At 42.7% G+C, this 17,428-nt stretch overlaps 1 protein-coding gene across 7 annotated transcripts in view; it reads left to right on the top strand.

The window, feature by feature from the left end:
- LOC135496369 (bifunctional 3'-phosphoadenosine 5'-phosphosulfate synthase-like) overlaps nt 1–17,428 on the top strand; it is a 33,132-nt gene that overhangs the window by 2,934 nt on the left and 12,770 nt on the right. The window contains exon 1 of one of the 7 annotated variants that reach the window (XM_064785681.1): nt 3,634–3,801. The exons of 3 other annotated variants lie outside the window; for them this stretch is intronic. In XM_064785681.1, the coding sequence (XP_064641751.1) occupies nt 3,730–3,801 (72 nt within the window). In that variant the 5' untranslated portion in view covers nt 3,634–3,729. Of the gene's footprint in view, nt 1–3,633; nt 3,802–8,623; nt 8,800–15,039; nt 15,112–17,428 lie in introns of those variants that run through there. 3 more of the 7 variants (XM_064785663.1, XM_064785701.1, XM_064785672.1) reach the window with 3 other exon arrangements.

Below are 17,428 nucleotides of genomic sequence, written 5' to 3' on the forward strand. Positions count from 1 at the left end.
TTCCTGTTGTGTCACTCAGTCTGGTTTCTAGCATAGCCTGATAAGATTGCAAATAGGCCTTGTATTATGGACTAGAACCTCCAAATCCGCATTCTGTATATTTTTCACCACAGTACAGTCTCCTCCCTCACTAGTCAGCTGGTCTGACTGGTGGCTGCTTTGACCTGGTTTATTCCAAAAGCTCTGGCTGTTCGCCTTCACACTTTCTAAACTAACTAATAAAGAGCTATTTCTGGCAACCTTTCACATTGCATTATAACACACACACTGAAAAAAGCCATATTCTTGTTTCCAGGCATGTTTTTTGGTAAATTTGTATTGTCCTCGTCAGGGATTGCCTGCCTCCCTTATTCTTTTCTCCAGAAGGAGAAATAAATTGCAGGGAGGGTCAACTTTGGTAAAATAGGTAATTTAGGTAAATGACCTGGTTAATACATGTAATATTTCTCCATCTTTTGGCTTTTTGAAGTGGGGAATCTGAATGTATTATTCATGATTCTGTTCATGTTATTATAACGAAGTGTAGGCCAGTGCCAGTGGAATGCTTACTTTGTCCAACCTTGTACAGTAGGGCCTACTTTATACTGTGTGAAGTAATTGTTAACTCTCACAACAATCATATTGTTTGGCACTAATAGCAGTGTTATTAACCTGCCAGGTCAATTGCAGATTTCGTGAAAGACTGGTCCTGTGCAGTGTGGTCAATGTTATTGTTATGTATCCCCCTGTTAACTCTATGTCACTAGCGAGTAACACATTGAACAGATAACATGGCTGACCATCTTCCTTGCACCACTGGCAGGGTGCCCCAAAAACTGAACATTGATTTAAATTAGTTGATCGCCGATCAGGCAGGTGGCAGCTCCTGATCCCACAGTTCTGTCTGCTCTGAAATTATACCAAGAACATGCTCAACAGTCAACTGAATCCAAACTATCAATCTATGATGTCTTCAAAAAGATCATTGCATGAATAAATTAGAAAGAAAAACTCCCATGATTAGGCCTATAGATTAACCGAGTTTTGATTGAATATGTCTTTTGGTTGAATTGATCGTCTTGTTGGTACTCAGCAGTCGAGGTTGTCTGATCACATGTTCAACTGAGCGTGCTGATAATCGACTCATGTCATGATAGATGGCCATCCGCAAAATATGCGTCGATGTGGCTTTAATGCTATGGCATGATTTGAGTCAATGTCACTCCATAGTATGAACACACTTGCAATACAATTCTTCTTCTTCATGCAGTGTTGTTAAATCTTTGAGTTTGATGGAGTGTCCAGTTCTGGTGACGAAGGTTGTCATACTTCATCTTGATCACCATTTTAAGCTTGTCTTGAGTGCAGGTTTCAGATGGCCTTGGCTCAGTGTTACAGGGGAGTGTATGTTCTCTCTTTCCAACTTGACAAGCTACAACTGCTCACTTTCAGACTGCTGTCAGACTTCACTGGCTTTACCGTTGCTCCAGGATTGGATACGTCTTTTTATTCCTTTAAAATGCCATGTTAGAAACTGTGTGTTTTGACCAGGCTGTCAACTAAACAGTCATTGTTTTATTTTCAAAATCAAATAGTCTTCCTTTTGGAACAATGACCCATCATTTCTCTGTCCAAACCCATATTGTGCCTGCCAGCCAATGCCAGTGAATTGACTCTCCGGGTGGTGGCCGAACCAATTCATGATCCCAGCTTGAACTCTCTAATGTAATCGTAAAACAAAGAGCACAAGTAGAAGTACATGCCGCTTATACTTGTATTGGATACTTCAAATCAATCTACTACAGTCATGGTGGTTTAATCCCCCACCCAGGTTTACCTACTTGGCAAAAATGGTTGGGAAAATTAGCTTTTGTCCCGCCCATTTGGACATACATAGTACAAATATGTTGTACTAGTTGTTGACCATACATAAATAACAGACCATTAGCAACTACAGTGGCCAGACCTCGCCTTAGTTGAATTTAAAAGTAAAAATAAGTTGTAAGCCCATGATGACGTAGGTCAGATCTTAGAAGGCTGGTTGGAATTCGGTTTGTCTCTGTGTCAAAATAGTTGTTCTGACCTAAGGGCTTGTGATATGTGACCCGTCACAGCAAAACCAGGCGCATGTCGCACAGAAGATGAGCCTGAATGACACCAGAAGATAATGGAAGAAATTGATGTGCTCGTATTTCACAAAAGGCAGACAATAGAGAAATGAACAAACAGTCCGTCTCAACCTGCCGAGCTCAGAGCGACATGCGCCTGGTTTTGCTGTGACGAGTCACTATATATATTCTTGGTTTGGGGATGGTTTGATCGATATGACATAGTAGACCCGGCCATAGTGCAACTGTTTCTCGACTGGTTGGCTAACGAGGCACGTACCCCCCCCCCCCCAGCACTGACAATGAGTACCTAGCACTCATGTAACAATCATGTGGGCACATGTCTTTGCCTTGGTTTATGTGCTTCTGTGTCCTTGTGGATTGATACTTCTGTCCACAGTGAAATCTGTGAATTGAATGGTTGGTCTAACCTCTCTCACTCCAACTGGTGACATCGCTTATCTCACTGAAATGGACAACTGATCCTTGTGGACAGAACCCCAAATGGTGCTGTCCTGATCTGCTAAGTATTGACGATCAATCGATGGGTGATCAGCGCACTCTGGTGAAGAGCAAAGCAAACACACAGGACAGTGGGGAAGACAAGGAGGCCTACTTGGCAGACGTGGTCTCCATCAAGTCCCACTTGAGCATTCCCTGCAGGTTAGACGATAATCTCACACATGGTCCAAATATTTACTCTCGTTATCAAGTGTGGGAGGAATGATTTCCCGTTGCTCCCCCTCCCCCTCCTCGGTCTCTGAGAGGCAAAAACCACCTGTAGGCACTCCATGGACTGGTCTTATTCAAACATGGCAGTCAGTATGCAACATCTGTTTCACACCAGTCCATAAAAATATCAATTGAACCACTGCTCAGCTGGGCATATGAATAATTAGAAACTTTAACTGAGCTCATAGCCAAAACTGTCATTCTGTTTGCGGCTACCATTTGATACTTCTTGTGCTTGAAAGAATATAACAAGTGTTGCTCCAATACTGAAATATTGATTAAAATGTTCGCATACCTTAGCTGTGTTCCACACTATTTGATGTGGTGATGGTGTATCTGGTAGAATTCTCTCATTAGGACACACCTGTGCATCTGAGTTCAATAGCAATTTGAATTCTAATGTCAAATTTCATCCTGGTGATGATATGTGTACTTAGTGTTGATTTCATCGCACTCTAGATGTATGTACCAGAAAGAGAGATATGTGATGAAGTGCTACAAAAATCAATTTTGCGTCCATCCCAATCAACACTTTGTAATGGCATTTGATTGAGGTTTGAGGTTTTACAAAATGTGAGTTGGCTTGTCCATCCACATTGTTTCAAATATTGCCCTGCGAGCTCGATATAAAATGATATCATTGACTATACAGACCAACGATTGGCAGCCAGCAATCATTGTATCATCACCAGCAGATTCCAGCCCGCTCAATCATTCCTCCACATGGCACATGTATGAATGATTTGCCAATGTCATCCACCCTCATTACCATATATACATTCCCATTGGCTGACTTCACCGATCAAGCACATGCCCAAGCGTGGCTCTGCCAACCTTACGCCAACACGCTTTGTGGCCTCTTGGAGGGATTATTGGTCGGATAACCACTCTAGGATAGCAGAAAGTCAAAATGTCTCTCGCTGCAAATGGCATTTTGGGAAATGGTATTAAAAACACTCCGGATCCCTATGGAATAAGAACGGTAATATTTCCTTTCCACATTTGCTGTCTATTTTTATTGATTTCAGTATATTGGTTATGGGATCCATTGATCTATTGGGTCTGGGAGCTTGGTGCAGGTATGGTTAAGGGGCTGATATGTCACTCTTGACTGTTTGTGAGTAAAGTCAGTAATTGGGGACAAAAACAGTTGGACAGAGTAAAAATCATTTTCTCAACTTGGTCCATCTTCAGATTAGTTCAGTCAGGTGAAGAGCTACTGTTGCCTTGAACAGACACTACGAGTAGGACGTTTTCATTGAACTTGGTCATTTCAATTTAATTGGACTTCTGTTTTCAGATACCTCTTCAAAGAACACCTCAGTTTTCTGTCCCAAATGGCTGTCCTTTCTAATATTTCTACACTAATCTTTTAAAAATGTCTCTATTTTCTGACATTTGGCAGGCTTTGAGGTGACAGAAAGCGTTGGAACTTTTGGCAAGGGCTAAAAAATGGGTGGTATTCAACACATTGCTTTCTCATTGATTATTCCCGTTTTTGTCTGTTTAAACTCGTCAGACAGTAATTGGTCAAGCTGTCGTACTAGTGTTTTTACCACTTGTTTATCAGTTAGGCCTAATGTAATAAAGTCAGGGAGAGGGTTTTAAATTTGGGACCCTGTCAGTGCTTGCCCTATGTGGTTTGTTGATCTGGCACAATAGGTTGGGTGGGGTGCCATTGTTGGGTTGAAAAAGGATTAGTGCTAACTTTAGGTATTGGTATTTGCAATAGAAATAGCCACGTTGCACAAGAATTACCACAGCAGTTGTATTTTATACTGGTTGCTATAAATTTGTTCTGCATTTGAGACAGGCCTGATAAAACTTAAAAAGCTACTACAATATTACTAGATAGTGCACTGCCATTTTAGTTTTCTGAAAATGGGGAAGAGGTTTCATGATGATGTGTAGCTGGTGAGGGCATTTGTTCTGTGTCTGCTGTCACATGATATTCCATCTCCCATTAAAATGTGTTGTTTAATAATTAGGTTGCTGGTGACATGGGCCACATCATCAAAATATTTGTGGAAAAGGAATCGTCTGATTTTGATATTTGCTCTATTCAGTTTTCGCTTTACTCGTCAACTATAACCCCCCTAACTCCTACTGGGATGTGAAGCTCTCTTGAGAAGTAGCTCATACATTACATCATGCCAGCAGTATTCAACGATGAGTTATTTCATAATACATGTTCAGTACTTGCATTTGCTCATCACAGACAGCAGATGTGCACATGGCAGGTTGTCTAGCACCTGTTGACAGTGTTGTCGTGTTCAGATCAGCAATCATCGGTGTTATTTAGCTCAGGCCTACAGCCCCCCCCCCCCATATCATGACGGTGGCAAAATGAAATGAATAAAATGAAATTTAAATGGCAAAATGAAATGAAATTCAAATGAGACGGCCTATATCAGCCATGGATTAGCACCAGACAATAATGTGGCTGTCACCAGCTCTTTCCAACACAAATGAAGGCAATAAAATCTGTTGAGCATTTAAATTTGCTGCAGCAAAGATCTTGTTAAGTATTTCATTCATGTGCTTGCTAAGCTTTGATGGACAAAGTGTCTGTGGCAGTCTGAGCTTATTTATCATCTCAGTTTCAATAGGACAGAAGATTGAACCAGGACATTCACTCAGAATAAGATAATGGACATGCGATATTTTGACACTGGCATATATTATTCATACATGATATCAACTGCCGCTGTTTACAAATTCAAATGGGATTGTCGTCGCATGATCTTTTCATCGTTAGTGATTTGGAACTGGCGTAGGATGTAATCGTCAATTGTTAAAGAATACTTAAGGGGAAATTATGCCCCAGCCTCATCATGGCAGTTGTGTCATTTGCGAGTCCCCAAGAACAGGACGAATCAATGATAATGATAATAATATTTAGTTCTTATAAAGCGCTTTTCTAGGTGCTTTTGGGATATGATATTATTGTCACGGTCTCCAGAGGCATATAGGCAGCTTTTATATAGCGCTTTACACTGACCAAGATCTGTCTGGAAGTACTTGGATGATCGCTATCACAATGGTAGGGGTGAGCAGAAGCACTTGGCCAACTGTCATTGAGATGCAGCTCTTCTCGAGCTCAACCTGCCAAGGTGGTGATCACACAGGGGTGTGAACCCATGACTCTCTTGCGTTGGGTGCTAGACATGAATGCCACTGCACAACACAAAACTTTCATCCTGACTTGCCGGCAGTTCTGATTGGTCAGTTGCTAATTCTAGTCACCAGATGCACATTGATGAGTAACCAAGGTATACTTCATCACCCGATACTAAATCTGGAAGTTTTGTTGGAATTTCTGCCAACCACACCATTTCCAAGTCCTTTTGAAGGGAATAGGCCTGTTCCCCAATACACTTTATAGCACTTCAGTTTAAAAAGCCACCAGTTGCAAGCTGTCAATGGCTGAACAGACTTGTATGGTCCAGTCTATTACTGAACTATTGTTGTAATGTAATTGAGGACATAAAAGTTAATTGTTCTTTAATCGATTCCATCAAGTGTGTTTAATAGTGTTATGACTTTTCATTCATGTGAGGGTTGATTTATTGATGTTACATGAGGAAAGCACAATGGCTTTTTAACATACTGGCTGTTTCCCTCATCTTCCAAACACCAAGTAGCTATAGCTATTTGGTCAGTTTGGAAAGACTTGGGAAGGCGGTTCCAAGATTGTCAAAATGTTCCCGTGGAGAATGGATTCGCCAGCTTACAGAGAAGCACTGCAGTGGATCCAACTCTTGATTGTTGCCACCCCCCTCCCCAATGATGATCGCTGCATGTCTTTCACAGCTGGCTGTGGCCAGTCATTCCTCACGTTAGGAGCCCTAGTCTGTCACTACCAGCTCTCCACTAATTGCCTCTTCATATTGAATTCGCGCATTGAATATTTGCTTTCTTCAAGTGCAAACTTTTTAAGTGAATTCGGTGAGGAATATATCTAAGACCACTTCAGGCAATGGACACAAAATGCCAGGTTGAAACATGAGCTCATGACCTTGCCAACCTAGTGCCTTTCCAAATTGAACACGTAAATTAAATGGCACTGAACATTAATTTGCATAATTTGGGGTCTGATTTGAGCATCAGAAATGGTCTTAAATCGGTGAAAGTAGACTATTTTTTGGTGCAGTGTCGTCGAGGGCAGGCGATCATGAATACAATTTTGTTGAAATGTAACGGCCTCTGTCCCCTGCAAAAGCTTTCATCAAAATTTGAACATTGTGAGAAAGGATAGTATCTGTGTTTGATTTTGGTTTGTTTTCTATCTTCTCATAGCTTCGACAGAAAAGGCCTCGCTTGGCTAAGACTAAAGTATGTTTGTGTATCATATTGACTTTCTCAGCCCAGTAAATGCTCTATATATGGCTCTTGTCAACATGTTGATTGTCCTCTGGCCAAACAAGTTATGGACAAGGTCGTATTTAATAAGAGAGTACCACCTAAGACTTAGGTCAGCCCCTCTAGGCATTCAATGTAAGGTGTCTGTGAATGGCCAATCAGGTCTCTGGTATCATAATCAAAGACAAGTGGAAGGAATTATTTGACCACGTAAACATATCGGTATCATTGAACCCTAGATTTTCAGGTTATGAACCACCTGAACAATCCCATCCAGTCACTGATGGTGCATTGGATCTCCATGGATTACTCCAGCCTTGTGTCTATTCCCTGGAGACAGCGCATGTCCTAACGAGACCGGCTGTAATTACCGAGTCGTCGAGCTTCGATGCCCATTCCTGGGCACTTCCTCCCTGATGATGAACAAAGCATGTTCTTGTTACTGATGCAAATTATCCGTTAAATTCCGCCATAATGAGTGAGGTGAATTCTGCCATGATTTTGGTGTTAGGCCGTGTGTTCATTAACAAATCAGAATCCTGATACGGTTGTGGTATGATTATGATGCTTGGTGTAACGTGGAGGTGTGCCTTATCGGTTCAGGTGGCTACTCCCCACGTTGTCATAGAAATGCTTCCTGCTGTGAACTTGGAATGAGAATATCTGATGAGACAAAATGTCAAGTTTAGCCGACATAAAAAGATATCTTGGACAGAGTCTGAGAGTGAGATGGTTGTTTTGGACAACAGATTATGAGGGTTGCCCCCTTTACCCTTGCAGTGATCCACATGTTAGGAAACCTTGTTCTGTCAGTTTCCAAATGAATGCAGTGAGTTTATATCTAATGGCAGTGTCGTTATGGTGAATGTACATCAATGAGTTATCATTGAGCATTGCCCGCAAGCAGTTTTGGTATTGTATATATTCCAACCATATGAAGTCTGTGTTCTTGGAAGGAAGACAAACAATTCCTTTGACTTTAAAACCAATAGTGACATAAGAGCTGTGGGCGATATGTTTTAGGTGTTTTTCTAGGGTCTATTTTCGTCAACCCGCGACTTGCCCCGAGTTTGATCACATTATTGACCCTAGTGCAAGTCTACTGGTCTTGATATCAAGTGATGGCGGTAAAAATAGCATTCCTCTGTTGTCGCCTTTTAGTTAGATGTGTGTAACAGAAATGAAAATTTAATGTTGCTTACATGAATGAAAAGGTGTAGGAAATATCCCATACCAGAATTCGTTAGTGTTTATGTAACACATATTACATTATTCACTATAACAGATTGCATTCACAGTGATCGATCAATGTAAAGGTCATGATTTCGGTGTAGTAATGTGCTCGACCACTATTGCTTGGAATTTAACACTCCATTTTGTGATTTCTTGGTCTATTTGAACCATATTATTCACACATATTGAATTTTTATGACAACATCCATCGCTTCCACATGAATGAGTGCGGAAGCAGCATTTGCCGACCATATTGACTCCTGCTAGCGACGAGATGATTGCTGGGAGTAACTGTGAGCGTTCACCGTCTCTCAGATTGGCTGCTGACTCGGTGGCGATGGCGAGTAGTTACCTTATCGGCTACGGGAGGAATACAAACGACCAGGTAGGTGACTAGTCTAGGTATCTCCTCCTCTTTCTATTCACCTAATGTTCCATTGGCATGCACATTCCCGTTGGCGTCTGCTTCAAATTGAACACTGTGTTTGTTTTTGTGGGAGCGCTCGTGAATGGTACTTGCACATTGTGATAACTCCAATTAGAGTGCTCGACGATGTTTCAGTATTTCACATATTGCGGCTTGTACAGTGGCATTCAACTACTGTAACAGTGTGTGACTCTTTGACTCCAATGATTTGGATGAGTTTGTACAGTGGCATTCAACTACTGTAACAGTGTGTGACTCTTTGACTCCAATGATTTGGATGAGTTTGTACAGTGGCATTCAACTACTGTAACAGTGTGTGACTCTTTGACTCCAATGATTTGGATGAGTTTGTACAGTGGCATTCAACTACTGTAACAGTGTGTGACTCTTTGACTCCAATGATTTGGATGAGTTTGTACAGTGGCATTCAACTACTGTAACAGTGTGTGACTCTTTGACTCCAATGATTTGGATGCGTTTGAATAGTTGCTTTGCCTGCCTAATTTTCAAGCTGAAATGATCGCCATTCACCACGTAGTTCACATGCTTTCTGCCTTTTTCTGATAGGGGATGTGACTCAACTACTTGAAGTGCTTGGCCAATACTTTGGTACATGTGTACTTGAAATAAATCACAGTGCTTGTCTTGTCAGCAGCACATTACATGTTTTGGTGCACTGGTGACTGGTCTATTGCGATGCACCTAATGGTTTTGTAAATGTGGTCTGTTTGACAAGCTGGAGTGGCATCCCCAGTAACCTAGGAATACAGTTGGTCGAAATCAACAACACTGTACAAACAGCTCCTCCTTCCCAAAGTGTTCAAGAAAGAATCTTGTATTCAGGTCAATGGGCCTATATGTGTTGCCAAATAGAGATGGACAGGACTTGAAACCACCTGAGTTATAAGGCTTTGTGTTCACAGCAGTCACTCAGTGATGCCTTCCTCATGAAGCAGTCCTGATGAAATGTTGTAAGATCAAGCAAACACAGGCTACATCATGATGCCCTAAGTGGCTTCAGTAAGACTGATATGCCTGCTGCCAGTGCTGGCCTTGGACAATAAACAAATGTGGAGGAAATTGTCAATCATGCCATGACAATAGGCACCCTCTTTGGACAAGATAGCCAGTAACACCATGAATTTATCGGTCAAGCTATCGTGTTGGTCAGTCATCCATTGCAGAATGGCCATGGGGTCCCATCATTAGAGACTGTTGGTGTACATCATTACAACACCAGTCACTTCCTCATTGACAGTGATGGGTTTGCACAAACATAACTGTTGGTGTACATGGTTACAACACCAGTCACTTCCTCATTGACAGTGATGGGTTTGCACAAACATAACTGTTGGTGTACATGGTTACAACACCAGTCACTTCCTCATTGACAGTGATGGGTTTGCACAAACATAACTGTTGGTGTACATGGTTACAACACCAGTCACTTCCTCATTGACAGTGATGGGTTTGCACGAATTCTGTGTCATCCATTCAACTGATAGTTTAGGAGATCCTTATGGTCTCTATCCTTTACTGTTAGAAATGATATGAAGTGTGATCAAATCCAGTACGTCCAATGTGTGATCATTTTGAAGAGATCAGTCTGTGTTTGAAAGCTTCATTACAGCTACAATCAACTCTTCAGACAGAGTGTAAGTCATCTTTGTGGTTGTTGATGATGAGTTTCAAGTAAAAGGTTGGCTGTATCAGAAAGGAAACTGACAAATTCAAAACCTGTCTATAACCGTTGTTTTGTGAGCAGCTTAACAAACAGTCCTAATCCATGTCTCTCAATCCCCTGTCATTGTTGTCAGCTGGCTGTCTTTGATGAGTGAGTTTGCTTCCTCCTGATCCTGTGGACCTCCGTTAACGATCAGTTAATGATTGTCACAATGGTTCTTGTGATAAGGCCCCAAACAACAAACTTTCCCCGGCTGAATTTCATGGTGATAGATTCAGAGGTTGTAAAATAAGATTTGATCAAGACCAGTTTCTCTTTGATACGAGAAAGGTCCAGCTTAGTCGAAGCAACCCAGCTCAGGATGCAGAAGCATCCACCCCATCAGCACGAAATTGGCGGAAAATTTCTTAAAATTCTGCCTGTTCAAATCAATCATCAGTGGGAAGAAGGAATGAGAAGAGCTTGCTTGGTTGCGCTCGGCTGAGCTGGAGTTACCTTGGTTTACAGACCAAGTTCTCTTGCTTGGTTGGGCTCGGCTGAGCTGGAGTTACCTTGGTTTACAGACCAAGTTCTCTTGCTTGGTTGGGCTCGGCTGAGCTGGAGTTACCTTGGTTTACAGACCAAGTTCTCTTGCTTGGTTGGGCCTCGGCTGAGCTGGAGTTACCTTGGTTTACAGACCAAGTTCTCTTGCTTGGTTGCGCTCGGCTGAGCTGGAGTTACCTTGGTTTACAGACCAAGTTCTCTTGCTTGGTTGCGCTCGGCTGAGCTGGAGTTACCTTGGTTTACAGACCAAGTTCTCTTGCTTGGTTGCGCTCGGCTGAGCTGGAGTTACCTTGGTTTACAGACCAAGTTCTCTTGCTTGGTTGGGCTCGGCTGAGCTGGAGTTACCTTGGTTTACAGACCAAGTTCTCTTGCTTGGTTTGGCCTCGGCTGAGCTGGAGTTACCTTGGTTTACAGACCAAGTTCTCTTGCTTGGTTGCGCTCGGCTGAGCTGGAGTTACCTTGGTTTACAGACCAAGTTCTCTTGCTTGGTTGGGCTCGGCTGAGCTGGAGTTACCTTGGTTTACAGACCAAGTTCTCTTGCTTGGTTGCGCTCGGCTGAGCTGGAGTTACCTTGGTTTACAGACCAAGTTCTCTTGCTTGGTTGCGCTCGGCTGAGCTGGAGTTACCTTGGTTTACAGACCAAGTTCTCTTGCTTGGTTGGCCTCGGCTGAGCTGGAGTTACCTTGGTTTACAGACCAAGTTCTCTTGCTTGGTTTGGCCTCGGCTGAGCTGGAGTTACCTTGGTTTACAGACCAAGTTCTCTTGCTTGGTTGCGCTCGGCTGAGCTGGAGTTACCTTGGTTTACAGACCAAGTTCTCTTGCTTGGTTGGCCTCGGCTGAGCTGGAGTTACCTTGGTTTACAGACCAAGTTCTCTTGCTTGGTTGGGCTCGGCTGAGCTGGAGTTACCTTGGTTTACAGACCAAGTTCTCTTGCTTGGTTGCGCTCGGCTGAGCTGGAGTTACCTTGGTTTACAGACCAAGTTCTCTTGCTTGGTTGCGCTCGGCTGAGCTGGAGTTACCTTGGTTTACAGACCAAGTTCTCTTGCTTGGTTGGGCTCGGCTGAGCTGGAGTTACCTTGGTTTACAGACCAAGTTCTCTTGCTTGGTTGGCCTCGGCTGAGCTGGAGTTACCTTGGTTTACAGACCAAGTTCTCTTGCTTGGTTGGGCTCGGCTGAGCTGGAGTTACCTTGGTTTACAGACCAAGTTCTCTTGCTTGGTTGGCCTCGGCTGAGCTGGAGTTACCTTGGTTTACAGACCAAGTTCTCTTGCTTGGTTGGGCTCGGCTGAGCTGGAGTTCCCTTGGTTTACAGACCAAGTTCTCTTGCTTGGTTGGCCTCGGCTGAGCTGGAGTTACCTTGGTTTACAGACCAAGTTCTCTTGCTTGGTTGGGCTCGGCTGAGCTGGAGTTACCTTGGTTTACAGACCAAGTTCTCTTGCTTGGTTGGGCTCGGCTGAGCTGGAGTTACCTTGGTTTACAGACCAAGTTCTCTGTATTGTTTCGAACTGATTCAAAATCAATAGTCAGCCAACAAACCACGGTAAAAGATGATATTGCTGCCAACATCTTGCTCCGTAAGTCAAAATCCTTTGAAATCCGCATCGAAACAACGCAAGCAGCCAATTTGCCCAGCAATCACCTCACACAGCCCACAACATAATTGGCTGGGAATTTATTCAAATGGCGCCATTAAAGCCGCCATCAAATCATGCTGATGATTCCTGGATGGTGAGTTTCATTACGAGGAGCTCAAGAGCGGGCTGGTTGTGACAGCTGGGTATCCTCCTCAGGTCATATCTGCATCCCTAGCCTGCTATCTCAGGAGAGATATGGATCAGACCTTGGTTTCATATTCTACACCTCGATTGTAATTTATGTATTATACGCAGGGGTCGGGGGTTTGATGACTATATGTGTGTCCTTTGAGGGTGATCAAATTTCCAATACTATTATGAGCAAAATTCAAATGCAAAATTGAGCAAATCTTTGAATGAAATTCTTGATGTGACTACTGGTTCTTCCTCCAACCCATTCTCCCCATCCAGGAAAGCTTGTTCTTCCTCCAACCCATTCTCCCCATCCAGGAAAGCTTGTTCTTCCTCCAACCCATTCTCCCCATCCAGGAAAGCTTGTTCTTCCTCCAACCCATTCTCCCCAAAGCTTCTCCTTCTTCATCCATCAATTTCCGTTCGTCAGCTTTGGGGGGATGAAATACCTTCTTGGATCAGCCATGGGGATTATCCATCATAATAAAGGAGGCAGCTTCAGAATATGTTTCAATTTATAATGATAGCAGGGTTGCGTGATCGATCAACATGAATAGGTTCAAGATTATACATTCGTATCATCAAAAGGAGAAATTGTAAATTTATGCTTTTCAATTTCGTTCAGATTAAGATGTGTAGTGTGCTTGAGGAATAATCTGTTAGTATTTTGGTGAGGTTCACATCTGTGTGTACCTATTTTTACCAATTTTTGTCTTAGAAAATGCAATTCCCAATTATTGATGACATCAATAGTATGAAAACCCCATCTAACACCATGCAGCTCTGCCCCACTGACATGCAGCTTTTGGTGGTCTTTCTGGATTGAGATTTATGTGCAATCGTCTTGGATTGTGAGTCGGGTGTTTTCTTTTCATTTGCAAGCAGTTTGAGTTGTGTTAGCTGGGTGATTATCCTTCTAGAACAGTCGAAAGGACAATTTCAAGAGACGCCAAAACTACCAGCAAATAGTAAACTACAGGGGGACAGTCATAGGAAGCTGCTAAGGGCCACAACAAACCAGCAGGAAACAAAGACCGCGTGGTCACATACTGTGATTTCTTCTGTTCTTGTGCCGTCAACTATTACTACATAGCCACTGGAGACAATAGCAGTTCCATCGTAGCGGTGACCAAAGCTGGAAGCAGTCTTTATGGTAGAGAAGCTGGGAGAGGTTGTGAAGTAGAAGGCAGATTGACCTCGTCAATATATCACCTCGCTCCCACTTCCTCAAGCTTCTTCACCAGACCACTCAACCACCAATATTCTGCCTAATAATCTCATTGCCATGGGTATGGGGGGGGGGGGGGGTGATCAAGACTGCACCAATATAAAAGAATATGGCCTTATTAATATTGGCTTTGTGTGAAATAAACGTGTTGTTGTTTGATGTATCTGTTGACCTTTAACTGGGTGGCATGACATTTAACTGGGGGTTCCATTTTCTATCAGTGTCCAAAAGACCATCCTGCCATCAATCCTGCGATCAATCCTGCGATCAATCCTGCCATCAATCCTGCCCTCAATCCTGCCCTCAATCCTGCCATCAATCCTGCGATCAATCCTGCCCTCAATCCTGCCCTCAATCCTGCCATCAATCCTGCCCTCAATCCTGCGATCAATCCTGCGATCAATCCTGCGATCAATTCTGCCCTCAATCCTGCCCTCAATCCTGCCCTCAATCCTGCCCTCAATCCTGCCCTCAATCCTGCGATCAATCCTGCCATCAATCCTGCCATCAATCCTGCCCTCAATCCTGCCATCAATCCTGCCATCAATCCTGCCACTGATCTCATTGCTTGAACTTACACTTTCATGATTCCATTATAACTCTTTCGTTAGTATTCATGATTGTGAGGTGGCTTCACCATGGCACCTGGATTTGCCTTGATAGTCGCTCCAGCGGAAGTTTCATTACGGAGAAGTCCACAGCTTTTCCTGTATTGTTTCGTAAAATGGCGGCATCTGGTTCGGCATCTTGGCATCTGTCAGTTGATACGGCATTAAATAGGACATTAGCATTGTGGGTGATAATGATGTGCATTGAGCTTGTCTGAAGATCAATACATTTGCAGGTTTCAATATGGGTAACTGCAGTCATGAATGGAATGACATATCGTTGGGTTGAATGACCTCAAATTTGATATATTTGGGCCAACTTTATCAGTTAACTCATATTTCTTGTTCAGCGTGGCTCCATAACCATTTCATGTCTTGAGCTATGATGTCCTCCAACGATCTTTGGAATACTGGTCGATATTCGAAAAAAAATTCTGGGCTGGTTGGTATTGTTGGCTATTTTGGCCATATGTCTGACATTTCTTGCAGTGACATCGTAATTTCAAGTTATCGCTGGCTTGTGATAGCAGGTGTTATCTGGTTGTTCATAACACCTCTGTTGACAGCCTGCATGTGCTATCATGGTATGAATCTGTCATCAAGTCTCCGGGAGCAGCCCATGCTGGAATGTTGGCTGTGTGACACCTCAGATTGGCCATGAGAATGAGTAAGCTGCTCTGTATCAATATGATCCTGATTCCAGCCAAGCTTGGTTGAAATGAATGCCAAGATCATTGATTTCTTTCCTCTTGGTTGTAATCCTCGTCATTTCCCGATGCTAATGTCTCATTGACGATTGCCTAAGTACGCCTTGTAATAAATCGCTGTGTTATATTCTGCCATTAAAAAGCTTGTAGAGAGCATTGTCTCTGTGGCGAATATCTTGCAGTCTTTATGGCTCAAAACATTGTAATCAGGGTCTGCGAAGGTGGAGCACAGCTTTGCCACTAAATATCAGATAAACGGTATTTTCTCGGAGCAAGTTGAGTTAGATGACATCCTCCTCACTTGCTTTTTGAAAGAGATATGAAGGACTAAATGTTATTTCGTCCAAGGCATAACCTCGTGCAAACAGGGAGTGGTTGTCACTCTGAAAGTGCTTAGACAACTACCGCCGTCTGCGCTCACCCACCTACAGTATAATAGGTCACCATTGAGATCAGTCACACACTGTAAATGTGTCAAGACAGGTGAACCATTCTCATCAAGAGCCATAACATCTGCTGCTTCTAGCTTGCTCTCAAAATCACAACTCATCAGTTCAACATTCTCGCTATTATTACAGCATTTTGGGAAAATGATTCCTTTTCACCATACAGTGGTACCCCAGTAACACGACCACTCATGGGACTGAGGTTGAATGGTCGCGTTACCGGGGTGGTCGCGTTTAATAGTGAAGTTGAACGTCTGGGGACAAAATACATGATAAGGTTTTCCCGAATCATTGGTCAGAATGATTGCTTGCTTTCTCCAATGCTGGTGCCAGCGTTGATATGTTATTTTCCCCTCCAGCTCATATTGACGATGTAATTTAAATCGTTCCCCTATCTATTTATATTTACATTCTTATTGGCTGCATTTCCCAATGGAACTGACCAGTTGACGTTAATCATTCTCCACGTGCTCCACTGAGGGAAGGGCCGTTGCCGCTGCAGATCAAAACAAAATGACTTCTGGTTATCTCTTCCGGCCATGCACGTTTTGGGAATGAGCATTACCTATGATGGAATTTCGTAGCTTTAGTGCTGCTAAAATGGAAATAATCGCTGGTGCCTGATGGTGCGTGAACGGGGTGTGTTGGAAGCTGCGATGAGACTGAGATTTATGCGAACTTAAAGGTCATGCTGTGTCAGAGAAACCAAAAAACTCTTTCGGGTGCAGTGTTTGTTTGCAGTGTCGCGCCGTGGAATGTTTGAGATTGAAGTGAATTCTGTTTGCGTTGGTGGTGGTGATGATTGTGAAACTCCAGGGAAATTACACAGCAGATGATACATCTGTTTCTTTTGAGAAAATCTGCAGTTCGGGAAAATTCGATTATTTTTCCATAAATATCTTGCCAATGAAAAATTTTGCAATCAATAGTGTTCAAGTTTATTGTGTTCATGGTCAATAAACCCATAGAAAACGATCTTAAAAATCCTCATTGATATTGCATGATTGGCATTATCTAACCCCTGAAAGTCTTCATCATGGCTGTTGACATTTTAGCTTGGTATTTGTTCTTGCCACCTTGGTAGCAGGACACTGCTCAATTTAGGACAGTATTGGTCAGTCCCAAGAGAGGTTCTTTAGTTGGATGCTGGGTGATAAACTGTACAAAATGTTCCCCCTTGTCAATCCATTGAGTACTAAAACCAACGTCCATCCTAGTCAACTCTCATTGATGTGGCCTCTCCGGATTGTGGAATTATTTATGAGATGTTACTGATGAGGCACATTGCGATTCCGCTCCAATAATATGTATTGAAATCTAATGGTAATATGTGAGAGAAGAACACGCCGTTAATCATATGAGGTGAATAGCCACTGTCACCCGTCCTTTCATGGCACTTTCCCTTATGGAGATGACCATTTGCCTATCAATATCTTCAAGAAGAAATTGAGTGATTTCTGAAGATGCTATTGAACTTTAAGACCAATCTGACCCATAAATGCAATAGCTTTTAGCTCAATCTTCCATTCTTATTATACATGGAAGCCTTTTGTGTGGCTGTTTAAACTAAATTAGAATCTTGTGAAAGCCTTTTTGGCTGATATCA

The sequence above is a fragment of the Lineus longissimus genome, chromosome 1 (genome assembly GCF_910592395.1).
Source record: "Lineus longissimus chromosome 1, tnLinLong1.2, whole genome shotgun sequence".
In the NCBI taxonomy this organism is placed as follows: Eukaryota; Metazoa; Nemertea; class Pilidiophora; order Heteronemertea; family Lineidae; genus Lineus; species Lineus longissimus.